This window comes from Chionomys nivalis, chromosome 21 (assembly GCF_950005125.1).
Source record: "Chionomys nivalis chromosome 21, mChiNiv1.1, whole genome shotgun sequence".
Taxonomy (NCBI): domain Eukaryota; kingdom Metazoa; phylum Chordata; class Mammalia; order Rodentia; family Cricetidae; genus Chionomys; species Chionomys nivalis.
Window position 1 is genome coordinate 45,515,609 of NC_080106.1, and position 27,850 is coordinate 45,543,458.

At 42.6% G+C, this 27,850-nt stretch overlaps 1 protein-coding gene across 1 annotated transcript; it reads left to right on the top strand.

Moving 5' to 3' along the window:
- The first annotated feature begins 6,824 nt into the window (after positions 1–6,824).
- On the top strand, positions 6,825–27,646 carry LOC130863809 (transmembrane protein 184C-like). Its single transcript, XM_057754106.1, has 13 exons — positions 6,825–6,913; positions 11,066–11,196; positions 11,287–11,323; positions 12,878–13,083; positions 13,818–13,892; positions 15,720–15,813; positions 18,285–18,397; positions 21,148–21,247; positions 21,667–21,838; positions 22,316–22,561; positions 23,132–23,224; positions 26,246–26,417; positions 26,893–27,646. Exons 2-11 carry the CDS (start codon positions 11,072–11,074, stop codon positions 23,170–23,172), a joined length of 1,209 nt encoding a protein of 402 aa, XP_057610089.1. The 5' UTR covers positions 6,825–6,913; positions 11,066–11,071; the 3' UTR covers positions 23,173–23,224; positions 26,246–26,417; positions 26,893–27,646.
- Positions 27,647–27,850: the final 204 nt, after the last annotated feature.

The window sequence follows — 27,850 nt, forward strand, 5'->3', positions numbered from 1 at the left end:
CAAAGAGATGTTATTACAGGCAAATATGACATAATAGATTGTTTTTATCATATTCATATGGCAGTGGAGTAGGGAGTATCATAAAGGCAAGGTTGGTTAGCAAGTGTCCTAGTCATTGTTCTGTGGGTGTGAAGAGACATCATGACCAAGGCAACTCATATTAAAAAAGCATTTAATTGGGGACTTGCTTACATTTTCAGAGGTTTAGTCCCTAACATCATGCAGGAAGCATGGTGACAGGCAGGCAGACTAAAGAAGTAGTTAAGAGTTCTACAGCAAAGCCCATCCCCAGTGACACACTTCCTCCAACAAGGCCATACCTCCTAAGCCTTTCAAATAGTGTCACTCTTGATGATCAAGTTCAAATCTTGGAGCCTATAGAGGCCATTTTCTTTCAAGCTACCATCCACAAGGAAGTCTCTGACAGTCTACAAGAGGCCCATGGTCATAAAGATCCAACCAGGATTAAGGAATAGGAAGGCATAGTCTGCAGGTCAAGCAACCAGAATCTCATCGTGGAGAGAAGGAAGAATAAAGGAGGCTCCTTTGCTGAACCAGAGTTCACAGGCAAGAATCTGGGGACTTGGATTTAAGAAGATGAGGACAGCTCACTCAGGATACTGACATTTCTCTAAAAGTACACTTTAGGATTTCTAAATGGTCCGAAATTGTGGCATGGTCCAACTTTCTGGGGACAAAAGCAACTCAGAACTGAGGGAGGGGGTAATCCCTTCTCCCTATTGCCCACCCACTCCATAAGGAAAGGGTAATACCCAGTCCATACAGCCCACCCACTCTGTAAGGAGGAGGGAATCCCTTGTCCATACTGCTCACCCAATCCGTAAGGAGGGGGTAATCCCTTGTCCGTACTGTATTATATACAACATAATAAATATTTATAATCAGTAATATAAATATTATTATGGAGATGTAAATTTCTACCAACAGGCTTCCATAACAAGAAGCTGTGAAGTATTATCAACTATTGTCTATCTTTTTGTATGTCAGTGATGTTTGTGTGTGATCTGTGTTCCTGTATCCAAGTGTGGGTGCATGCATGCGCAGGTCTGTGTGTGACCTGTACCCCTGTATCCAAGTGTGGGTGCATGCATGTGCAGGTCTGTGTGTGACCTGTACTTCTGTATCCGAGTATGGGTGCATGCATGTGCAGCTCTGTGTGTGACCTGTACTCCTGTATCCAAGTGTGGGTGCATGCATGTGCAGGTCTGTGTGTGACCTGTACTCCTGTATTCGAGTGTGGGTGCATGCATGCGCAGGTCTGTGTGTGACCTGTACTCCTGTATCCGAGTGTGGGTGCATGCATGTGCAGGTCTGTGTGTGACCTGTACCCCCGTATCTGAGTGTGAGTCAGGCATGTATAGGTCAGAATATAGCCTCAATGACAATCTTTGCCATTCACCTTTTAAAAAAATTAATTTTAGTATGTGCACGTGTGTGTGTGTGTGTGTGTGTGATTGTGGGTACAAGCAGACCACAAGAGGACATTGGATGCCCTGGATCTGGAGACAGAACATCAACCTGCCTGACATGAGGGCTGGGAACAGAACTTGGTCCTCTACAAGAGCAGTACATACTCTTAATTACTGATCCTTCTCTCCCATCCTACTTCCCACATGTGTGAGTAAGGGCTTCTTGCTCTGTGCATCCCGAGTGCCAGGCTAACTGGTCCCCAAGCTTCTAAAGATTCCACTGCCTGTTCTCTCGTCTCACTATAAGAACCCTGGGGTTAGGCCAATGCTCCCACGTTCATCTTTATGTGTGTTCAGGAACCTGAACTCAGGTCCTTGCATTTGCACAGAGAGCCCATTACCCACCCAGCTAGCTACCCAGCCCCTAAACAAGTCTTTAAGACTTGGTATACATGTCAGCAGTGGTTGTACATGCCTTTAATCCCAGCACTCAGAAGGCAGAGACTCTGTGAGTTCAAAACCAGCCTGGTCTACAGAGCGAGTTCCAGAAAGGCTCCAAAGTTACAGAGAAACCCTGTCTCAAAAAATTGGTATACACACATGCACACACACACACACACACACACACACTAAATTAAATTTCCCAATCTTAAAATATGATTACGAAAACTACAGTCTCTTCCCAAAGCTAAAATTCTTTAAATCCTGAATAAATACAATATATAAGTAATGCAATATGTAATAATATAACAAGAGCTCATTATTAGAAATATTGGAGATTAACCATTATTGGAAAGAAACTAGGCCATCAAACTTTCTTGGGGATTACTTATTCTTTTTATGGGGGGGGGAGATTACTTATTCTTGCACAAAAGTCAACTATCAAGGTCAAAATTTGCGCGTGCACTCTCTCTCTCCCTTTCCCCTCTCTTCCTCTCTCTCTCCCCACATTAGGCACAGAGCAATGCGGTTGACTCAGTGTTCCTGTAACTTCAGATCTAGAGATTGTCACCCATTTGCTCTTCCAGAGACACACGGCCCTGATTTCAGAATACCTGTCACATCGTATCGCACTTTTTAAAAATGCCCATGACAGTGCAACCGAAAATTCAAATGGAATGAACTTGAGTGGGTCAGCAGCACCCTTCCTGTGATTTTCAGCTGATTTTTGAGGCCGACATTTCTATGCAAGGTGAGCAGCTATGCAAAGCCAAGCCCATCCCACAGAGGTAAAGTCCTCTTACCGGTGTCTATGATCATTCAGTTCAATGACGACACAGTGATGAGAATCCAATGTGAAGATGGCTGGAATAATTGGGTCAAGTCCACATCAGGTTGGTTCAGTGACCACACGCAAATGAGGCCATATTAAAACATTGTAACCGACTGCATTCTCCCTTGATAAAATGGGAATGAGGATGGTGGTCCTCCATCCATTTCAGAAGACACTAGCAAGTAAAATGCAAACCACTGATACAGGTGCAGATAAAAGTAAACAACACTGTGTAGTATAAACATAGGTGGAATTCTGTCCCAAACACCTGATCTCCAGTTCACTGCCTCCCATAAGAATAGTTCTAAAGCAGTAGCCAGTAACGGAAGCAGTACCGAGTCGGAATACTGGAGGTGAGGGATTACTTCTCATACTCTTGGCTTGGCTGGGTTGGGTAGGGTTCCTTCCGTTTGACATGCCAAACCCAACCTCTTCCCTTCTCTGCTATGCTCCAGGCTCATAAGCAAGCTCCCTTGTCCTCTGGCTTCTACTAGATCTCACCAGCCAAGAACAAGAATGGGTGGAAAAGATCGGAGAAAGACCTGTTTCCACTCTGCCTGTGGGTAAGTCTAGCACAGGTCAGTGCTCTGCACACAGCCGCTCTTGCTCCATGTTCTAGTGACACGATACACGACTAGTCCCAGTGCCTTCTATGCTCCTTGCTGACATCTGTTGTGAACAGCCCCTCACTGAACTCTCTATTCACTAGATTTAATTTATCATGTTTTTATCTGGACTCCTAAACGAATTAGTCAGAAGTTCAGGATCTTTCGCAATTAGTGTTCATTCAAAAATGTTGGACAGTAACAAAAATTATGACTGATTTTTCTTTACCCTGTTATGGTTTCTTTGGCAAGTCTTAGGGGACTGCACCTGTGAGATTGTCTCTCAACTCTTCCTTAAGCTTAGGTGGCCTCACTTTTATTAAAATGACTTTTGGGTTATGTGCTGTCTTAAGGAGTAGAGAGCAAATAAGCAGCTTTGCCAGATTGACTCAAGTCGGCCCTCTGTCATTCCACTGTAGTGTGTGTGTGTGAGAGAGAGAGAGACAGAGACAGAGAGAGAGACAGAGACAGAGAGACAGGGAGAGACAGAGAGAGACAGACAGATAGAGATGAAACAAGTCTGGCTTTTGAGTTTAATTCTTTTTCATATTTGTGAGGTTTTCTTTAGTATTCCTGCTAGGATTTAAGTTACAGTTAGATTTAGACTTGGGCTGGTGTCTAAAGAAATAGGATTAGATACAAACTTAAAAATGGAGCTATGGGAGCATTAAATTTAAAGTTCATATGATTAGGGTTAGGAATAGAGATTGGTGTAACACTGGTACAGGGTATAGTCACTGTTAAAAATGGTTTATATTAGTTATAGTCCTAGTTTTACACTGGGTTATGTGACCAGTTAGGGACATTTAATTCTTATTGAGAGACAGTTCCCCAGGACAATGGTACATGGTTTCTAACAATGTTTATTCTAGAGTGTCTTTTCAAGGGTGTTTATAAACAGCCTCAGGCAGGGAGCACATCTTTTCCTAATCAAGGCTGTTAAGAAGAGACAAAGTCTCCCTCCAGGTTAGCTTATGGTTCTCTAGAGGAGACTGGAAATTCTAAGTATGCCCACTGTACCTGAAGCATGTAAGTGGCCTCTTCACATAAGCCTTCGGGACTTGAACACAAGGGCCACCGATGCAAGCATGCTCCCATTCATTCTGACTGCCGTCTGATGAGTAAATGTGGCCTGTGTTTCATGTCTTCTGCTAACACCTAAGGACTGAGGAAGGTAAACGGCCAGCTTAAGCGTGGGTCCCCTTCATACCGCTGTCACAGAACTCCCGAGACAATTGACTACTAAGAGAAAGGAGTATTCTAGCTCGCCAACTACAAGGTTGATTGAAAGAACTTATAGATTTTAGGGCCTCTGGCATGGTTGTTAAGACAGTCACAGCAGGGTTCACAGGGGCCAAAAACAGGTGATTTCATGGTCAAGATACAAGGGGTGACAGGAAAGGGCCCATATGACAGCATGCTCCCAGGGCCCTAAGAACCTACCACCTCCCCCAGTAGCACCACCCTAGAGACCAAGCCCTTCAACATATGGGCCTTTGGGAGACATCCGTCACTCAAACCATAGCAGCTTGCACACACAGTCCTAGCTCATGCCCTTCCAGGATTAGCTTCCATCCTGAAGTTGGGTCATGTTTGTATCAGGCCTGCTGCTTTTGACAACAGTAGCCACTTTCCCACAGGGCCATGAATGTTGCTAGGTAGCTTATTCTGGGTCTCTATCCTTCCATCTTCATTGATTAGAAGGCCGATAGCATTACATTGCTTCTCCAGTAGCAGCTACACTCACAGGAAGTGGTCACTAAGGCAGTATGGGCAGTAACATCTCTTTTACCAAATTTTTCTCTGGCCTCATCTGAGGAGATAAAGTCAGAATTTGATGCCTAGTTTAGCAACACATGAAAAATCCATTCCCATGTAAAAAAAAGATCTTCCATGAGAAAGAACAGGAAAGATAACCATAGGCAGCAAAGAATGTGTGTGACTGAACATACAGAAACAACCTTAGACAGCCTATGCAAAAAAGAGTGTCATGGGCTAAGAAGTAAACAGTAAGGAGATTTGGTTTTAGAACAAGAGTTTTCTCTTATTTTCTGAACAACGCATGAGGTATTTTCATTAATGATCAGGAATTTCCCCCTAACCAACTATTTTAGTTTAAACCAAACAAAAGTTGTAGTGCCCCTTTAAGGAGAAGTTGTAAAATGGAGATCTCGAAAGAAATGGGGAAAGATTGTAGAAGTCAATCTCCAGGCTCTGGGTCACAGAGTGACAGGAATATACATACAATTCCATCTGTATTTCCAGGAGACTTGGGCCCACATCATTTTGCACACATGACCAATCGCCAGAATTGCCCTGGTTTCGGGTGATGACAAACCAAGTATTTAAACATCAAGCAGAATTCAAGGTCAGAGAAAAATGTTTGGGCAAATCTGTCACTTGAAACTTCTCACCTGGAAGTGGAAACTGCCTGTCTCTCGGCACTTCTTTACAGATCAACTCATATAATATGGGTAAAGAGCGTAGTATATTGCTTGATTTCACAAAATGACATTATAGGCCATATTCATGCGTCAAATTGGACTCAGATGTTTGTTTGTTCCCTTGATTTAGAAAGACTTTACAATCCCATTTGCTATTTTTTTGTCTGCAAACCTGTACAGCTAAAAGCTGAGTGCATAGAATATGGTGTCAGAAAACCAGTGAGTAGGACTTTGTAACACAAGTTCCAAATGTGAACATATATTGACAGTTACTTCCAAATGAGCTTTTTTTTAATGACTCTCCTACTCGGTTCAGAAATTATCCAGACAAATTCCTCCTTAGGGCTCAAACTCTAGCAACTGACTAAAATCTAAGCGAAAGTTTCCTATCTGTCTTTTTCCAGCTGGCTCCCAATTCCACCCCTAAAGACAATTGGGAAGCCATCTGAGAAAAAGGCTGTCTCAAGTTTCCCTGCACAGTGTTCACTGAAGCTTTCCGTTAGGTGGAATAAAGTCTAAAGAATGAAGAAGGTGTTTCTGAAAGGGTCTCAGTTCCTACAACCCCCCTCAGGCTCCACTAAGACCCAGTAAGTCAGCAAAACCACTAGTCCTCCGCTACCCTCTCCTGCATCCCTCGCCCCGCCCTCCGGTAACCTAGGTTACAGCCACGCCCTTCCTGTGTAGCTAACCAGTCATAAAGGCTGATGTTACCGGACAGGGTTTGCCTAGCTTGAAGCTCCCCTCCAGTCATTGGCTTTGAGTATCTGATCGGAAACGGAAGTGGACTCATTTCTTTTTTTCATTTATTTTTAATTTTTATTTTTATATTTTATTTTATTTATTTATTAAAGATTTCTGCCTCCTCCCCACCACGACCTCCCATTTCCCTTCCCCTCCCCTAATCAAGTCCCCCTCCCTCATCAGCCCGAAGAGCAGTCAGGGTTCCCTGCCCTTTGGGAAGTCCAAGGACCTCCCACCTCTTCGAAGATGACTTTCACTACTGTGGATGTTCCGGAAGCGTGAGTGAGGAAGTTGGGGGCCGGGACTGGGGGGGGGCGGAGGGGGAGGGAGTCGCTGGCTTCCAGCTGCAGGTGGGACCATCCAGGTCACCCCGGCTGTCCTCTGGGCCGTGGTGCAGCCGAGACTTTAGGCGACACCCAGGTGAGCAGCGTCTGCACCGCGGCCGACTGGGTGCATGCCGGTTAGCCGGCGAGGATGCAGCCCGCACCTGCGAGCATCCCAAGCGGCTTCTGCTGTGGCAGCCGCAACCACAGCGCGACCCGAGGAGGCGGTGCCAGTGGCTGCTGAATTTTCCCCTGTAGAGAGCCAGAGGAGCAAAAAACCGAAGAAAACCTGCCAAAATCTCGGCTTGGTTCGTTTTTTGAGATGGTCAAAACTATGTTTTTTGTGAAAATGTCCTGCACCTGTAATGGGAACAACTGGAGGCAATGGATCGGACCCCTGCTTGTGTTTATTTACTTTATTTTCATCCTTGTTTCCCTCGGTGTTTGGCAACTTCAAAAACTAAAGGTAGGAGGGTCAGCACCTCTACCCTTTCCTAAGCTCATTGGCAGAATCCCTTTGTCTGCCCTCTCAGGCTTGGGGTCTGAAAAACATTTTGTCTTTAAACATACGGACCCGTCTGATTTCATTTTGCCGCTACAACTGGAGGTGGGACCGGGTGGAGAAAATAGTCAATGTTGCTGCTGAGAATGCTTTGCCGATACCCATCAATTCCCAGAGAACTCTTCTTGAAATCAGATCTGCTGTGCTGATATTGATCTTAACCAGATAAAATAAACTACCTTGAAAGCTACGTTCTGGATTTTAGAAGCTCTTCCTGAAACGAAAGGATTCCCTTTAGTTTGACTTGCTAATTGTTTTTACGCTTGAAGTTACGTCTTTTGTTTCTTTCTTTAATGGGATAAAGTCTTATGTAGACCATGCTCTTTGAAATTTGCCTTGTAGCCTAGAGTAATCCTCCAAGCACATTCTCAGCACTTCTGATTATTGAAAGCTGGGGAAGGAACCCAGGGCTGTGTGCATTTGAGGCAAGCAAGCATTCTCCCATCTGAGCGACATTCCCAGACTTGAAGTTACTCCTCAGTAAGGGAGAAGTTTTACTAAAGTTCCTTGTCTATTCATTTCTTCTTTCTTTCTTTCTTTCTTTCTTTCTTTCTTTCTTTCTTTCTTTCTCAATCAAGGGAAAAGTTTTACTAAAGTTCCTGTGTATTCATTTCTTCTTCCTTTCTTCCTCCCTTCCTTCCTCCTTCCCTCCCTCTCTCATCCTCCCTCCCTTCCTTTCTTCCTACATTTCTTTCTTTTCTTAAATGTATTTGTTGGTGAATTCGTGGGATGGCCCGGTTGTGGAGGTCAAGAGATAGACAAGTTGGGGGAGTTGGTCTCTCCTTCCTTCTGAGTGCTGACTGGGGATGGAGCGCAAGGGATCAGTGCAGTGTTGGAGGCAAGCACCTTAGCTGAGCCATCTCTTTGACCCACCCTTCATTATGTGTTGATGTCATGCTGTGACATTAGTAAAGCATTGCAAGCTGGGTATCTAACATATCCATAGCATATGTATAAAGGGAACTTAGAATTATCGATTAATTAATTAATAACCAGAAAGTACTTTTATTGAGAAACACTTATTTTGGAAGAGTTATGACATACCATGTAGATGACCCCTCCCTTTGATTGTGGAAAATATTTTAAACAATGTGTCTAGACATATATTTACGGTCCTTTTGTTCACTAAACTTTTTTGGCTTCTCTTATAGTCCATATAGCTAGTTCAGGCTATTAAAATATGACATTAAATATTTCTCATTTGTTAAGTTTTTAGGTTATTTGAAATTTGTTGTCCAAATTTGGGTATAGCAATCTTAATATAAATATAACTTCCTCATTTAGTAGTCCTTGGAATATAGTATAGGAAGGTGAGTAAAATGTGTACCATTTCTACTTAAGACTTCTCTTAGTTGTGAGCTGTAGTTTCAAAGCGCCTCTAACCTTTCAGACCAATTCTGATCTGCAGTGTAAACTGCCAACCCCCCAAGTCAAGTCCCTCAAGTTCTGAGAGGGATGTCTAATGGAGGTTATGCAGGTGAGCCTGTCATACTGCACTGGATATGCAAGTCTAGACGTCAGACCGCTTCAGCTGCAGATACTTGTCTTGTCTGCTCTCTCTGCCCTAAGAAAATGCCATAAACTGGACTGTGAAGATGGCTGAGTAGGTCACACAATAGCCAGGAAAGCCTGACCCCGAGTTCCCCTCTATAGCCAACATGAACGATGTCTATGGCAAGAGGAAGGTAGACACATAGTTGCCTAGAAGCTTGCCAGCCATCTGGCCTGGCATATGCAGCACAGCAGCAGAAACAAGAGAGACCCTGGCTCACAAGGTAGAAGGAGAGGTGATTTCCCAGAGTTGTCCTTTGTCGTGCACACATGCACTCACTCACCCACACCTGTACTCATGCCTGCACACCTGTACCCACACCTGCACTCATACCTGCACACCTGTACTTACACCTGGCTCACAAGGTAGAAGGAGAGGTGATTTCCCAGAGTTGTCCTTTGTTGTGCACACATGCACTCACACCTTCACCCACACCTGTACTCATGCCTGCACACCTGTACCCACACATGCACACCTGTACCCACGCCTGCACACATGCACACCTACACTCACACATGCAACCTGCACTCACACATGCACACCTGTACCCACACCTGCACTCACACACGTGGAAGCATGTTTATGAACTGAGTGCCTTCAACAGGAATTTATTTTTTCACAGTCCTGAAAACTATTTTGGAGTCAGATATCATGGGGGCCAGAGGGGTTGCTCTCTGGTCACAGGTGGCCATGCTTTTGCTGAATCCTCAGGTTGTTGCCCATCTCATTTTGTGATCACCATCCCTGTGAGACTATGACCTCATTTTACCTTAGTCATTTTCCATCAGCCTTATGCCCAAATATGGCCGTTGGCATTCGAGGTTAGGTTTCAGCCTCTGGAAGGGGAGCACACCTTGGTACTCCCCTAGGTGTACTCCTAGATATGGTCAGACTTCAGTCAATGTCCACAGTTAGAGAATGCTTTAGATCAAGGATGCAGAGAAGGAACAACGGTAAAGGACTGGCACCAGTATTTCACAGGAAATTACAAAGAACGAAGTGAATGCCTGGGAAGGAGGGTTTCGGGGAACATTTTGGCTGGTGTCCATTGTTGCCACCTTGCCTGTCACGTTTCACAAGTAGAAAGGTCATTGGGAGCTCAATGATTTCACTGCAGTTGAAGGACTAAAGCCAGAACAGAACTGTTCAAGTGGGAATGTGTGGTGGAAGCTTAGAATCCAGAGAATCTTTGAGTTTTGAAGATTTGACTCTGAAGGGCCCTGAGAAATGATAGCACAATGGGCAGAGAAGACTGAGATTACAAAGACTTTGTTTTGTGTTTAAGGTTAGAGGTATTGGCTAAAGCATATCCTCAAGATCGCTCTCATTCATTCTGTAACTATGATTTTATTTAACCCTCTGAGAAATGCTGAGTACAGGAGATTCCCTCTGTGGATGAGGACACTGAGGCAGAAAGAAGTGCCCACAGCACTGCCGTGCTGTGGCACGTGACTGCAGCGGTGGCTGTGGTGGCTTGTTTTTCCTGTCATGTGGTTTATGACTGTTCGACATGGAACTTTCCTCCTAGCAGCACTCTGTGAGGATACTTGGTCTGCATCAGTCCTTGGCACACACAGTACTGGTCCTCACTCAGACACGATTCCGTGGGCAAAGATAGTATGGGAATGTTTTGTTTTGTACGAGGAGGGTTCTTTTGGTTGTCCTGGAGCCTCCTCCTTGGACACACACTAAAGGTGTGTGCTCTCACACCCCTCTAACTCCAGGTCCACGGACTCTAGCGCCCTCTTCTGGCCTCAGCAGATGTCCACACAATGCACATACCCACACAGACACAAACATACATAAAATTTTTTAAAAAGTAATCTTTTTTAAAAATTGCAACTAAATATTTTGGAAATGCCAAGCAGGATTAGAAATCAAATGAAAACATAAGAAATAAAAATATTGATCTTTGCCGGGCGGTGGTGGCGCATGCCTTTAATCCCAGCACTTGGGAGGCAGAGGCAGGTGGATCTCTGTGAGTTCGAGACCAGCCTGGTCTACAAGAGCTAGTTCCAGGACAGGCTCCAAAACCACAGAGAAACCCTGTCTCGAAAAAACCAAAAAAAAAAAAATACTGATCTTTGTAGTTTTAATATCAGAATCTAAACTAATGTGTTCTTTTGTTTTTCAAGGCTGGAATGCACATACAACTATGGCTTATTGCTGCTGTTTTTATGCTGTTGACAATCCCTGTGTCCTTCTGGGAGATTGTGCAGCACTTAGTGCATTTCACACAACCAGAACTCCAGAAGCCCATTATAAGGTCAAGTCTTAATATATTTGCTACAACTAATGTTGACTGACATAATTCATAAACATGATATTAAATGTTATTATGTTTTACTTTCGATAGGATTCTGTGGATGGTTCCATTATACAGTTTTTGTAGTGTAAGTATATTTTATTGTATTGCATTAAGAATTCTTGGGCTGGAGAGATGATGGCTCATCTCTCTCTCTCTTTCCCTCTCTCTCTTTTTATTTTTGAGATAGGGTCTCACTGTATTTCTGGCTGTCCTGGAACTCACTCTGGAGACCAGGTTGACCCTGAACTTACAGAGGGCTCCCAGTTTTTTGACAGAGGTTTCTGTCTCCCCCAGTCCTACAGCTGTTCAGTCACAAAGAAACACACAGAACTCTACATTAATTATGAACTGGTTGACCTATTATCTCAGGCTTCTTAATAACTCATCCTTATATCTTACATTAGCTCGTAATTCTTGTCTGTGTTAGCCACATGGCTCAGTACCTTCTATCAGTGAGGCAGTTTCATCTTGTTTCCTCTGCAGCTGAGTGAGGACTGCAGACTGAATCTTTCCTCTTCCCAGAATTCTCCTGTTCTCGTCACCCCACCTATACTTCTGCTTTATTAAAATACAATTGACAGGGTACAGACCATTGTCCCACAGCACCAGTCTGTCTCCCTAGTGCTAGGATTAAAGGCATATAGCACTGCAACTGGCTAACTTACTTTTTTAAAATGTTGGTAAAGAAGATAATGTAATGAGAAATGAAGCTGTTTCAAATATTTCTAATGTGTAGCTCTTTTCCTGCGATTGTCTTAAAGACATTTGTAGGCGTATTGCAGTGATGCATCTCTCACCACTACTCTTTAATATATGCTTGGAATTAATAATAGTGACAGCCCTGGAGGTTGAGGAGATAGGGGTGCAGATAAGAGAACCCCCATGAGTTCAAGACCAGCCTGGTCTGTCTAGTGAGTTTCAGAGTGCAGACCTGGGGTCAGGAGCTGTTTTACAGGTATCTGCCCCAGGGTTGGCTGAACCCATGGATGCAGATTCTCAAGGATCACTCTCACGCTTTTCCATTATTATTTTGTCACCTAGCCCCCCAAAAGAGGAGAAAAAGGAAAGGAAAAAAGACTTTCCACAGTGGATGTAACTACTCTGGTGGTTAGTTAGAAGAAAATGGCTTTAGCCAGGTGTGGTATTACACACCTTTAATCCCATCCTTCAGGTGAACTCTGTGAGTTGGAGGCCAGCCTGTTCTACCTAGTGAGTTCCAGAATATCCAGGTTATGTAGACCCTGTCTGAAAAAAAAAAAAAAAACAAGAAAGAAACACACACACAGATGTCTTCAGGAGTATTTTCTGTGATCATTTTTCCCTTAATTTCGGATAATTTGAGAACGCAGTTAACTTTTCTTTTTATATTCCTTATTTGCCCCAGCACTTACCTTTTTTGTTAGCTGTATTGAAGCTGCTTGTTGCACATCAAGGCATGTGTTACAGCGCTGGGGGTGCAGCTCAGTGATGGAATGCAGCCTTGCATTCCCTGGCCTCCTCCCCAAGTGAATCCATTCTGGATTATGGTAGTTTGCGGCAAGCATGGGACACGATCTCCAGGCTCTAGAGTTAGCTTCTGTGAGTGGGGTGAATTCACGTTATGTCGGCGACAGGTCTTTAACATCTTGTTTTCTCGTAGTGGCTATCTTTGAAATATCCTAAAATCTTCATCTATATGGATACCTGCAAGGACTGGTACGAAGCTTTCGTTATTTATAACTTTATGATGTTACTCAGGAACTACCTACAAATACAATTCCCCGATGTGATGGTCCACCTGGAAACTAAAGGTCAGCAACAGCATCACCCCACTCTGTGCTACTGTTCACCATGGCCTATGGGAGAGTAAGTATGTTTGTCTTTAGTGAGCCTCCATGTGGGCTTTCAGTATCAGTCAGCTGTTTTTATTGTTTGTTGTTTTGTTTTCTTTTTATGTTGTGAGTGATCACTCCACTAGAAAAGTTCATCAGTGAATTGTAGGAGAAAACCTTAGAAATCATTTAGTCAGCATCCTTTTTACAGCTGGGAATCGGAGCCTCCGTGATCTTGTCTGTGATGACACAGCTAATTTTCTCACTGCTGGGACAAAATGACTGACAAGAGCAACTAAGGAACAGAGTTTGTGGGGCCAGTCCATTGTGGTGGGAAGGCATGCGGCCGGAGCTCAGCTCACCACCTCCTCTGTGCAGTCCAGACCACAGCCTGGAGAATATGCTGCCACCCTCAGTTGCTCCCTTGTCCCAGGAAATCTTTCTGGGAACACACTCTTACATATGCACAAGTACATATGCACAGTTGATCTGTGCCTCAGTTTCTCTCCTGGAGTGTGTGTTAGAGCTTTCATTATCACTTCTAGCAAAAATTTCTGAGATAATCAGGTTTATTTGCACTGTTGATGAGATCATTGGGTCCTGTTGATTTGAGGTATATCATGACAAGATTGGGAAACAAGGAAAGACCAAGGTCCCAGTACTTTCTACTCCTTCTGTTACATGCCTTGTAAGCGACTTTAATTTGGAGGCTTTGAGATGCTCTGATGCCACTGAATAGTTGAGCTTTGGTGTTCTCTTCTCTTGCAGAATGCGGTATTATTGGTACCGATTTGGAGTGTTGCAGTACCTTGTGGTCAGATCAGTCACCACTATGACAACATTGTAAGTGTGACCTTTCTGAAGCTGGGTTTATTTTATCTTCTTGATATATGCCAGGGAATAGATCTCAGTTAATAAGAGTGTTTGCTTTGTATGCACAAAGCCTTAGATTTAATTCCACAGAAACCAAATGTAGTGATTCATGGCAAATAATCCTAGCACTTCAAGGTAGATTCGGGAGAATTGAGAGTTCAAGTTCAGACTGGGCCCTGTTTTAAAAAATAATTTATGTTCTTAAATGGGTAAAAACAAGTACAAAATCAATGTTGATTAATAATGTAAATCCATATGTAAAAGCTGGATTCTATTACTGTGAACAATGCAAGAATTGTCACAATATTTACATTCTTTTGAGAGCAGGCTGTAAAACACAAAAAATAAAATCTCCTTTGGTTTAACCAAATAGGTTTATTTTCTACCTTGTTAAGAGTTACTAGGAGTTGGGTGCGGTGGCACACACCTGTAATCCCAGCATTTGGGAGGCAGAGGCAGGAGAATCTCAGTGAGTTCAAGCCAGTCTGGTCTACAGCCAGGGCCACACAGAGAAACCCTGTCTCTAAAAAAAAGTTTATTAGGAGCACTGTCTTTTGTTACAAGGAGCATGGGCCCCTTGTTTGTCCCGGCCACCTGGCTAGCTTACACCTGAATTAACCACACCGGAACTATTAGTGAAAACTGCTTGGCCATTAGCTCTAACTTCTTATTGGCTAACTCTTACATATTAGTTTAACCCATCTCCATTAATCTGTGTATCGCCACGTGGCAGTGGCTTACTAGAGATTCTAATCATTGTCCATCTCAGGTGGAGGATCATGGCTTCTCTCTGACTCTGCTTTCTTCCTCCCAGCATTCAGTTCTGTTTTCTCCACCTACCTAAGTTGTGCCCTATCAACTAGGCCAAACCATTTTCTTTATTCATTAACCAATGAAAGCGACACATCTTTCATCCAAGCACTGAGGAGGCAGAGGGTAGCAGCTCTCTGTGAGTTTGAGGCCAGCATGGTCTACATAGACCGAGTCTCAAACACAGACAAAAAGCATCTGATGTCAAATAAGAAGCATAATAAAACTACCCTGGAAACGTTCCCTAAAAATATCCAAAGTGTCAATTTATATTATTCCTTGCATGAAATTCAGAGTTCTGCAGCTCACAAAATAAAGACAGCCACATTGAAACAAACCAGGTCAGTTCTTTATTCTACCTTCGAGCTGGAGTGCTTTATGGCTTAAGATTTGCTTGTTTGCTGCTTAGAAAATGCACAAGTGCAAAACCCAATACTTAGGCTAATAATTACTTGGCGGGGGGGTCTAGGTCTGCAGATATGCATCTGCCAGGTAGTTTACAGGGAAAAGGTGAGCTGGGATCAAAGTTTATCCATCACACTTTCCAAAATCAGGCCTTGTCTTTTGGAGTTAGTGGTGATTCTCTAGTTTAATGATGCTGAGTTTGTCATTCCTTTGAGGTAGAAGGAATAGTTATATCATACACATCTAGAAGAATGATTCTCTGTCCGTGACCAGAGTCACGAGATGATCCATAGCACTGCTGAAGTAGATGGTCTCAGAAATCTAAGTAGTGCTGCCATCACACCTTCCATGTGTGTTCAGGGTTAAGAGCACCCCGTACTCCTGCAGAGGACTCGGGTTCAGTAAAATCTAGGGCCAGCGTGGCCAGCACCCTTTTCTGGCCTCCAAAGGCACTGCACACACATTGTGCACAGGTCTGCATGCACTAGAATATGCATATACATAAAATAAGTCTCTAAAGGAGACATATTAAGATATGGGTTTGCTTGGTTAGTCATAACTTTGAGTTTTGCCATTTTTTAGGGTATGTGAAAATATTGGTATACTTCATGAAATGACCTTTAATGTCTACAACTCATGGACTTACTTATGTATTTTAAACAACATTTCACAGCTGGTAAGTAAATCATCATTCCCCATAGCTGTACTAAGTTACTTTCTGTGCTGAGTGTTATCAGGTACTTTTCTTGAGAAAAATATTACCTTTTCATTTGTACATGTTACTTGAAACAGCTTTAATGTATATGAAAGTACAGTAATGTGTTCATGAATGATTTGGTGGTGTTTCCCTGTCCGTGGACACCTGTTTGCCCTTGTTACCGCATAGCTGTGGGTAAAAGCATTGTGTGCTTCTAAATGAGCAGAACATAACACAGTCAGCCTGTTCAGTTAGAGGGAAAGTCTAATGGGTGCAAAAGGATAGAGTTTAAATAAAAATGGAAGGATTCACCAGGTGGTGGTGATACAGTCCTTTAATCCCAGCATAAAGGCAAATCTCTGAGTTTGAGACTAGCTGGGTCTACAGAGTGAGTTCCAGGACAGCCAGGGCTACACAAAGAAACCCTGTCTCAAGAAGAAGAAGAAGAAGAAGAAGAAGAAGAAGAAGAAGAAGAAGAAGAAGAAGAAGAAGAAGAAGAAGAAGAAGAAGAAGAGAAGAAGAAGAAGAAAGAAGAAGAAGAAGAAGAAGAGAAAAAGAAAGAACTCAATATTCAATTGTCTTTTCTGTATTTAGAATTAAAGGAAAATAAAGACTGAAGATTTTTTGGTTTTTGTTTGTTTTGATTTTTCTCTGTGTAACAGTCATGGCTGTCCTGGAACTTGCTTTGTAGACCAGGCTAGCCTGAAACTCACAGAGATCTGCCTTCCTCCACCTCCCAAGTGCTGGAATTAAAGGCATGCACCACCACTGCCCGCCAAGACTGAAGTTTAAAAAAAATTGGTGCTGTTCTAGGAACTTAAGGGCTGTAAGCAGTGTCTTTGGGTGGTGCTCCCCACAGTGTAGTAACTGAAATACAGTGGCCCACACACAGTGTTGGAAGTTTATAATGGTTCTGGGCATGGCAGCACATGCCTTCAATCCCAGAAGGTGGGAGGCAGGGGCAGGCAGATCTGAGTGTGAGGCCAGCGTGGTCTACAAAGTGAGTTCCAGGACAGCCAGTACTACACAGAAAAACCCTGTCTCAAAACACCCAAAACAAACAAAACAATTTTTAATGGAAATAAATGTGGTGTGTCTCCAGAGATTTCCCTTGTGTTTGCCTTCATGAGCCGGAGTCCTTTTTCTGGAAATGTAGTCTAAAGAAATGGTCAGAAGTGCTTTTGCCTTCCGGATGTGATACCCATGATAAGAAAGGACTGGAAACGCTCTTCATTGTGGGCATAGTTTGTTCTTCCCATTGGCATTTAGATAGATATTAAAAGTAAAATTTAAGAAAACGGCACAAAAATTAGCTACTTTTAGTTGAAAACAATATTGGGGAACAAAATTTTATTTTAGTTCATGACAGATGTTAGAAAATTGGGTTGTGACTGGTGGAATATGGAGTGTTTGCCTAGCACGCATAGCCCTGGGTATGATCCCAGCCTAACAGGGTAACAGTTCATATGTACAGAGAAATGGCTCGGTGCCGAGAGTCAGTTTGTTTTGGTTTCTGTTGTTGCTGTTGCTTTTGAGTTTTTGAGACAGGGTTTCTCCATAGTTTTGGAGCCTGTCATGAAATTTGGTCTGTACACCAGGCTGGCGTCGAGCTCACCGAGGTCCGCCTACCTCTGCCTCCTGTATGCTGGTATTAAAGGTGTATGCCACCACCACTATGCCTTCAATTTCTTTTATTGTTTTTTTTTTAACAGTACTAGAGCTAGAACCCAGGGCCCGTGAGTGTAGAACACGCAGCTTGCTTGGCCCTGACTCCACTGCAAGGATCTGAAGAAGGATCCTTACTGCTTTCCTGTCCTGGAGTAGTTTAAATGAGCATAAAGTGTCTTATCATTTTAATGGGGAAAGTAAGCTTTCAGAGATGCTTCTTGCTGTTGAAGTCCTGGTTGGTTATTAGAACTGACTCTAACGTCATGAACGTTTATTCTAAGAAGTCAGGCCAGCTGACTGCTGTCAAGGAAATTTGTATGATGTAGATTTCATGGTCACAATTTTATTGAAACTGTACTTATTTAATGTGTTGATTTATAAACCGTGTATGTATGTGTGTTGTGTAAATGTTACACAAGAGACTAGCTAATAATAATAATAATTGAGTTTTTATAAAAAGTGATGGTAATTTGTGTTTAAAAGCTTACCAGGTCTGTTTCCCTTCTCTTTCGACTGAAGGAAATCTTCTGTTCATGTCATTTGTTTATTGCTTGAATTACAGTATGTGAATACTTAGAAACACGTTCAGAAAAAATGGAACATATGTCTTGAGAAATTTCACATGTATATCTCTGCAGTAACATATTAAAAGCACTAAAACATTGACTAATCAGCCTTAAGTTCCACCTGGAATGTTCCTGTAGAGCAGGCTCTGGTTTCGGCTTTAATCGTCAGTCCCTGTCTTTCTACTGCAGAATGATGAATGTTGCTTTTGTTTCTAGTTTGCCTTGTCCTCCCTCTGGCTGTTTTATAGAATGCTGAAAGAAGAGTTCAGACCTCTAAAACCTGTTTTCAAATTTCTTTGTTTCAAAATTGTAATCTGTCTCTCATTCTGGTAAGTATTGCGTGCTCTTAAATATTCTTTCTTTATAAATGTCAATAAAACTGTTGTTTAAGGGAGTTTTTTACAGTAATGTGAAGACAGTGCCAGACTCAGTAGTCCCAGCCCTTGGGAAACTGAGGCAGGACCACCCGTCCAAGGCCAGTATGAACTAGGCAGACGTCCGTGGGCTGGAGAGAGGCTCAGCAGTTAGAGTTTGTGCATATCCAGAGGACCAAAGTTTGTCCCCAGCAGCCATGTATGGCGACTCACAACCTCATGTCACTCTAGTTCAAGGGACCCGAAGCCCTCTTCTGACCTCTGTGACACATGCACATACTTGCACAGTCTCATTCTCTCTCTCTCTCTCTCTCTCTCTCTCTCTCTCTCTCTCTCTCACACAGACACACACACACACACTCACACACATACACACACTCACTCACAGACACACACACACACAGATACACTTGTGCGCACGCACATAGCAATGTTTTTTAAACCCACCCGTTTAGCTTTTGTAAGATTTACAAAATCAGGGCTGGAAAGATGGCTCAGCAGATAAGAGCCCTTGCTATTCTTTCGCAGATAAGAGCCCTTGCTATTCTTTCGTAGGATCTGGGTTGAGTTCCCAACACCAACAAAGTTAGTGGTCCCAACCTTCTGCAGTTTCAGGTCCGGGTGATTCTAATGCGCTCTTCTGGTATCTGCAGATACTCTACTTGTATATACACATGCAGGCAAAACTCACACAAAACTAAATATTAAAAAATCGTTTTTAAAAGTATTTTTAAAACACAATCTTAGTCCTGTGTGGTGGTATATACCTGTAGTCCCAACACTCAGGGTAAACCAAGAGAATCTCACATTGAGTTTGATGACAACCTGCTCTCTATAGCAAGTTGTAGATTAGCCTATGCCACCGTGTGTGATCTTGTATCTAAACAATCAAAGAAGTAGTCAGACGGCCACTATGACATTTAAAAGATGAAGATAATTTGAGATAGCCTAACTATCTTGATGCCATCGTTAAAATTATAGTTCTGCTGGGTGTGGTAGTGTACCATTTAATCCCAGCACTCCCCCGGGAGGCAGAAGCAGGTGGTTCTTTATGAGTTCAAGGCTAGCAGGGTCTACATAGCAAGTGTGAGGCCAGTCAGAGGTACATAGTGTGACCCTGTCTCAAAATGAATAAAATAAACTGTTTAAAATTATGATTGTCATGAATAAAACAGTATCAGTTTAGGAGAAGACGTTTAATGGTGTGAGGAAATGTTTATCAGTGTGTGTTTTTTAAAATACAAGGTAGGGATGGAGATACATTTGAGTGTCCGCATAGTGTAGACAAGGCCCTACTGCCTGTCCTCGGTGTCACAAAACAAACAAACAAACAAACCTAGACATGGTGTTAGATTAGTAATAGGCTAGGTAATAAGAGTTACATAGACAAATCTATCCAGTTTAGCAGTTCAGTAAGGGGAAAAGAGAGAAAAATTCATGGAATTGCACTGCCAGAGCAATGATTAGCATCTGAGGGCACACATCATGTGCAGTCTTCTACAGACGTAATTTATGATAGAAAAACTTCTGGAACTCAACAGCATTCTAATTCAGATAACCCGTAAGCTGGCAGGATAGCTCAGCAGGGAAAGGCCCTTGCTGTGCACACCAAAGAATTGAGATTGATCCCCAGCACCCTTGTAAAAGCAGAAGTAGAGAACAGAGCCGCCCTCAGGGACCCTGCCACACTGATCATAAAGGAGGGGGAATAAGACAGAGTAGTAGAGCCGTGGCGTGGGTCAGCAGGAAGAGAGGCTTGCCATTGCCAAGCCTGACGAGGGGAGTTCCACCCAAGAGCCCACGGTAGAGGGAAAGAAACGGCTCCAGTGGGTTGTCCTCCGATCTCACATACACGGCCGAAAATAAATAGTATTTTTTTGATCCTAGTAATTATCCAGGTGTGATGGCACGTGCCTTTAGTCTCAGCACTTGGGAGGCAGAGGTGGCCAGATCTCAGGTTCAAGACCAGGTTGGTCAACATAGCAAGTTCTAGAACAACCAGGGTTGCATAGAAAGACTCTGTACCTAAAAAAATAAAATAATAAAGTGCTAGTAGGCCCATATAAACACACTGTTAGAACGCAGAATCTAATTATTTGTACCTGGTTTCAAAACAACAACAAAAAAGATAAGAAGTCAAATGCTGAAGTTCTGAGAATACATAATGAAATTCATCTTATGAAGCTAATACATTTGTAAGGCAAGGTGCATATATTTACTGTAAACACAGTTGGTTTGGGAGTGTGTCCTGTAGGCAGGATAGTTTGGAGTCCTAGGATACACTGAGGCCTTAACTGTTTGTGGTTGCGTATTTTAATCTTTTTGTGTATATGTTATGTATGTGTTTATTGTGAGTGGGAACATGCCCATGTCACGTGTGCATGTGGAGATGAGGAGCTTTGGGTGTCCATGTCTTGCATTGAGGTGAGGGTCTCTTAATTGTTCACTGTACACACCAAGGCTTGCTGGCCTGTGGTCTTCCCCGGATTCTGTCCCACCTCTCAGCTCCCCTCAGGAATGCTGGTTTAAGTGTGTGTGTGCTACATGCCAGCCTTACCTGGGTTCGGTGCTTCTCACTTAGGACCTTCCTCACTCTTGTACAACAAGCGCTTTGCCCACCGAGCCACCTCCCTAGCCCCTAATTGCATAAAACAGCTGGTCATTTCATGATTTAGATTTGACATTTACCTCTTCTTGACATCCAGGCAAGCAGTATTAATCATTGTACTGCTAAAATCTGGCATAATTTCAAAGATACCTGTGATGGAAGGGCAACGTCCTGAAGCTGTGGCCACAGGCCTGCAGGTAAGTAGGGCTGTCTCCGAACTCAGGGGGTGTTACTGTTTAAGTTATTTAATGCAGTGATGCCCAGAACCTGCCAACGTGCAAACAGTGGGCAAGACTGCTAGCTTACTATGTAGTGAGGAGCGAGAACCCGAGAGAAATGGCCTACAGGGACTCATGGGTACTGATTTCATTCCTGGTCCGCTTATGTCTGCATGGTTCCTTTCAGTGCTTGTGTAATGCATTGAGAAATTCTTGAGTGAGGGAAAGCAAAAGAGATGCAAACTTTGCTTGTCATGTTATGAAGTGGGGAAAATGTTGAAAAGGAATATAATCAGGATTCTATTTCAAAGTTATTGACACTCTAACTTTGAAAAGTTAGCAATTTGAAAAATTAGATCGAAGCCCAAAGATGTCTGATATTTGTGTGGCTGTTGTAGGATGTCCTCATCTGCATCGAAATGCTTTTCATGGCGATTGGAAATCATTATATGTTTTCATATAAGCCATATATAAAGGAAGGAGAGGAAGGCTCATGCTTCGACTCCTTCGTAGCAATGTTTGATGTGTCTGATATCAACCATCACATTGCCGAGGACATGAGATATTTCAGTAAGTAACAGCTGTTTAACTTCTGTTAGTGTAAGTGTGTATATTGGGAAGCTAGGTTTGTGTGTTGTGCACATGGGGTCAGAGATGAAGCTCAGGTGTGGTCCCTCGGGATGTTCAGCTTGGGTTTTGGAACAGGGTCTCTTGCTGTCCTGGGGCTCACAGATTCAGCTAGGATGGCTGACCAGAGAGCCCCAGGGATCCTATCTCTGCCTTGCTAGCACGGGGACTGCAAACATGCCCAGCTTTGTACCCGTGCTGAGGATCGAACTCAGGTCCTCATTCTTGTGTGGCATCCTGACTGAAATATGTAAGATAAGGTCATTTAGTCTAGTAATTTAAGAAATGAGAAAATACGGAAAGCAGTGCTATGATACAGGCTCTTCAGATTTGGGGAAGACAAAGAGGGGAAGGGAGTGGTTATAGAATTATGTTTACAGCAGTAAAAATAACTTTTGGCTATTTTATATTGTCTTATAGAAAGAATAACACAGTGTTCTCCAAAAAAAGATCCAGTACTCGAAACCCAGAGCATACTCAACACCCTAGTCGTCTTATCTCATGACCACCAAATGAAGGTTCTCCAAGCACAAAGACAATCTTACGCCAGCGCGAGTATCGGGACTTTGGACAAGAATATTCCTCATAATGCAGCCGTTGCATTCCATCAGGGTGAACATACAAAAATAGACATACCAGAACACGAGGGCCCTCCTGACGGTTCAGGCAAGTATCTATTCATTAAAAAACAGCGTCTTCACAGGAGATGCTCTGGGTCCGCAGATACACATCTGCGAGGTTGTTTACACAGAAAAGGTGAGCCCCTGGGATCAATGTTTATCTGTCACACTTTCCAAAATCAGGCCTTGTCTTTTGGAGTTAGTGATGATTCTCTAGTTTAATGATGCTGAGTTTGTCATTCCTTTGACGTAGAAGGAATAGTCATATCATACACATCTAGAAGAATGATTCTCTGTCCGTGACCAGAGTAACGAGATGATCCATAGCGCTGCTGAAGTAGATGGTCTCAGAAATATAAGTAGTGCTGCCATCACACCTTCCATGTGTGTTCAGGGTTAAGAGCACCCCGTACTCCTGCAGAGGACTCGGGTTCAGTAAAATCTAGGGCCAGCGTGGCCAGCACCCTTTTCTGGCCTCCAAAGGCACTGCACACACATTGTGCACAGGTCTGCATGCACTAGAATATGCATATACACAAAATAAGTCTCTAAAGGAGACATATTAAGATATGGGTTTGCTTGGTTAGTCATAACTTTGAGTTTTGCCATTTTTTAGGGTATGTGAAAATATTGGTGTCCACAGTGAAAGACCTTTAATGTCTTCAAAGCATGGACTTACTTATGTATTTTAAATAACATTTCACGAGTGGTAAGTAAATCATCATTCCCCATAGCTGTACTAAGTTACTTTCTGTGCTGAGTGTTATCAGGTACTTTTCTTGAGAAAAATATTACCTTTTCATTTGTACATGTTACTTGAAACAGCTTTAATGTATATGAAAGTACAGTAATGTGTTCATGAATGATTTGGTGATGTTTCCCTGTCCGTGGACACCTGTTTGCCCTTGTTACCACATAGCTGTGGGTAAAAGCATTGTGTGCTTCTAAATGAGCAGAACATAACACAGTCAGCCTGTTCAGTTAGAGGGAAAGTCTAATGGGTGCAAAAGGATAAAGTTTAAATAAAAATGGAAGGATTCACCAGGTGGTGGTGATACAGTCCTTTAATCCCAGCATAAAGGCAAATCTCTGAGTTTGAGACTAGCTGGGTCTACAGAGTGAGTTCCAGGACAGCCAGGGCTACACAAAGAAACCCTGTCTCAAAACACCCAAAACAAACAAAACAATTTTTAATGGAAATAAATGTGGTGTGTCTCCAGAGATTTCCCTTGTGTTTGCCTTCATGAGCCGGAGTCCTTTTTCTGGAAATGTAGTCTAAAGAAATGGTCAGAAGTGCTTTTGCCTTCCGGATGTGATACCCATGATAAGAAAGGACTGGAAACGCTCTTCATTGTGGGCATAGTTTGTTCTTCCCATTGGCATTTAGATAGATATTAAAAGTAAAATTTAAGAAAACGGCACAAAAATTAGCTACTTTTAGTTGAAAACAATATTGGGGAACAAAATTTTATTTTAGTTCATGACAGATGTTAGAAAATTGGGTTGTGACTGGTGGAATATGGAGTGTTTGCCTAGCACGCATAGCCCTGGGTATGATCCCAGCCTAACAGGGTAACAGTTCATATGTACAGAGAAATGGCTCGGTGCCGAGAGTCAGTTTGTTTTGGTTTCTGTTGTTGCTGTTGCTTTTGAGTTTTTGAGACAGGGTTTCTCCATAGTTTTGGAGCCTGTCATGAAATTTGGTCTGTACACCAGGCTGGCGTCGAGCTCACCGAGGTCCGCCTACCTCTGCCTCCTGTATGCTGGTATTAAAGGTGTATGCCACCACCACTAGGCCTTCAATTTCTTTTATTGTTTTTTTTAACAGTACTAGAGCTAGAACCCAGGGCCTGTGAGTGTAGAGCACGCAGCTTGCTTGGCCCTGACTCCACTGCAAGGATCTGAAGAAGGATCCTTACTGCTTTCCTGTCCTGGAGTAGTTTAAATGAGCATAAAGTGTCTTATCATTTTAATGGGGAAAGTAAGCTTTCAGAGATGCTTCTTGCTGTTGAAGCCCTGGTGGGTTATTAGAACTGACTCTAACGTCATGAACGTTTATTCTAAGAAGTCAGGCTAGCTGGACTAACAGACTGCTGTCAAGGAAATTTGTATGATGTAGATTTCATGGTCACAATTTTATTGAAACTGTACTTATTTAATGTGTTGATTTATAAACGATGTATATATGTGTGTTGTGTAAATGTTACACAAGAGACTAGCTAATAATAATAATAATAATAATAATAATAATAATAATAATAATAATAATAATTGCCAAGCCTGACGAGGGGAGTTCCACCCAAGAGCCCACGGTAGAGGGAAAGAAATGGCGCCAGTGGGTTGTCCTCTGATCTCACATACACGGCCAAAAATAAATAGTATTTTTTTGATCCTAGTAATTATCCAGGTGTGATGGCACGTGCCTTTAGTCTCAGCACTTGGGAGGCAGAGGTAGCCAGATCTCGGGTTCAAGACCAGGTTGGTCAACATAGCAAGTTCTAGAACAACCAGGGTTGCATAGAAAGACCCTGTACCTAAATAAATAAAATAATAAAGTGCTAGTAGGCCCATATAAACACACTGTTAGAACGCAGAATCTAATTATTTGTACCTGGTTTCAAAACAACAACAAAAAAGATATGTAAGTCAAATGCTGAAGTTCTGAGAATACATAATGAAATTCATCTTATGAAGCTAATACATTTGTAAGGCAAGGTGCATATATTTACTGTAAACACAGTTGATTTGGGAGTGTGTCCTGAAGGCAGAAGAGTTTGGAGTCCTAGGATACACTGAGGCCTTAACTGTTTGTGGTTGCGTATTTTAATCTTTCTGTGTATATGTTATGTATGTGTTTATTGTGAGTGGGAACATGCCCATGTCATGTGTGCATGTGGAGATGAGGAGCTTTGGGTGTCCGTGTCTTACATTGAGGTGAGGGTCTCTTAATTTTTCACTGTACACACTCAAGGCTTGCTGGCCTGCGGCTTCCCCGGATTCTGTCCCACCTCTCAACTCCCCTCAGGAACGCTGGTTTACATGTGTTTGCTACATGCCAGCCTTACCTGGGTTCGGTGCTTCTCACTTAGGACCTTCCTCACTCTTGTACAACAAGCGCTTTGCCCACCGAGCCACCTCCCTAGCCCCTAATTGCATAAAACAGCTGGTCATTTCATGATTTAGATTTGACATTTACCTCTTCTTGACATCCAGGCTAGCAGCGATTCTAACTTTGTTGCTTAAGGTTGGAGTAATTTTAGAGACACTTACGTGGAATGGCAAAGTCCTGAAGCTGTGGCCACAGGCCTGCAGGTATTAGGGCTGTCTCTGAACTCAGGGGGTGTTACTGTTTAAGCTATTTAATGCAGTGATGCCCAGAACCTGCCAATGTGCAAACAGTGGGCAAGACTGCTAGCTTACTCTGTAGTGAGGAGAAAGAACCCGAGAGAAATGGCCCATAGGGACTGATGGGTACTGATTTTATTCCTGGTCCGCTTATGTCTGCATGGTTCCTTTCAGTGCTTGTGTAATGCATTGAGAAATTCTTGAGTGAGGGAAAGCAAAAGAGATGCAAACTTTGCTTGTCATGTTATGAAGTGGGGAAAATGTTGAAAAGGAATATAATCAGGATTCTATTTCAAAGTTATTGACACTCTAACTTTGAAAAGTTAGCAATTTGAAAAATTAGATCGAAGCCCAAAGATGTCTGATATTTGTGTGGCTGTTGTAGGATGTCCTCATCTGCATCGAAATGCTTTTCATGGTGATTGGAAATCATTATTTGTTTTCATATAAGCCGTATATAAAGGAAGGAGAGGAAGGCTCATGCTTCGACTCCTTCGTAGCAATGTTTGATGTGTCTGATATCAAGTATCACATTGCCGAGGACATGAGATATTTCGGTAAGTAACAGCTGTTTAACTTCTGTTAGTGTAAGTGTGTATATTGGGAAGCTAGGTTTGTGTGTTGTGCACATGGGGTCAGGAGATGAAGCTCAGGTGTGGCCCCTCGGGATGTTCAGCTTGGGTTTTGGAACAGGGTCTCTCGCTGTCCTGGGGCTCAGCTAGGATGGCTGACCAGAGAGCCCCAGGGATCCTATCTCTGCCTTGCTAGCACGGGGACTGCAAACATGCCCAGCTTTTGTACCCGTGCTGAGGATCGAACTCAGGTCTTCACGCTTGTGTGGCACCCTCACCCAAATAAGTTAGATAAGGTCATTTACTCTAGTAATTTAAGAAATGAGAAAATACGGAAAACAGTGCCATGATACAGGCTCTTCAGATTTGGGGAAGACAAAGAGAGGAAGGGAGTGGTTATAGAATTATGTTTACAGCAGTAAAAATAACTTTTGGCTATTAATTTTATATGTTCTTATAGAAAGAACAATGCGAGGCTCCCAAAAAAGTTGTTTTCCCGAAGACCCAGAGCATACTGAACACACAAGTCTTCCTTCCTTCTCACCACGCGAGGAATGTTCTCCAGATTTAAAGGTATCTTCATGCCATGGCGAATATCAGGGCTTTGGACACACAATTACTCCCCAGAATGCTGGTGTTGCATTCCATCTGGGTGAAGTCGTCAGGATTGATATTCCAGAAGAGTAGGCCTTCCTGACGATGCAGGCCAATATCTAGACTTTGTAGAACAGTGTTTTCACAGGACAAGCTCTCTGCAGACCAGATGTCTGAAGAAGCCATAAATGACATCACAGACAAGGAGAAGAAGCTCCTTGACACAGCAGACTCCTTGAGAGGATCCACAGCTCAGAATGTTCAAAATTTCATATACGCAAACCCAGATATGACTACTATATAATACCATTACATACATGTTAGTATATATATTTGTATATGTTTTATATATCACAAATAACACTTAAATTTCCTAGGCTTTGGCTTTCTTAAACTCTTAGGGTTTCATATATTCACACAGTAGGAACAATTTCAGCTGAGTGCTTTTGCATTTTTCAAGAGGATGGATATTTGAAGATAAAAAAATAAAATCAGTGCTTCTTACCACTGCATGAATGTAATGCTCTGGACTGAAAATGTAAATATAAAATTCAGATTATATTAATTTAATCATAATCATGTTCCATTTAAGTTTACATAATTATACTTCAATTACATGTCCTTCAATAAATTTAGTACTGTTTTCTGAAAATCTTACATGTCTTATTTTTGTACTCTTTTGTACTCTTTTTTTTTTCAAGACAGGGTTTCTCTGTGTTTTGTTTTCTTTTTTTCTTATTGAGACACGGTTTCCTTATGTATTCCTGGCTGTCTTGGAACTCCCTCCATAGACCAGGCTGACCTTGAACTCAGAACAGCCTGCT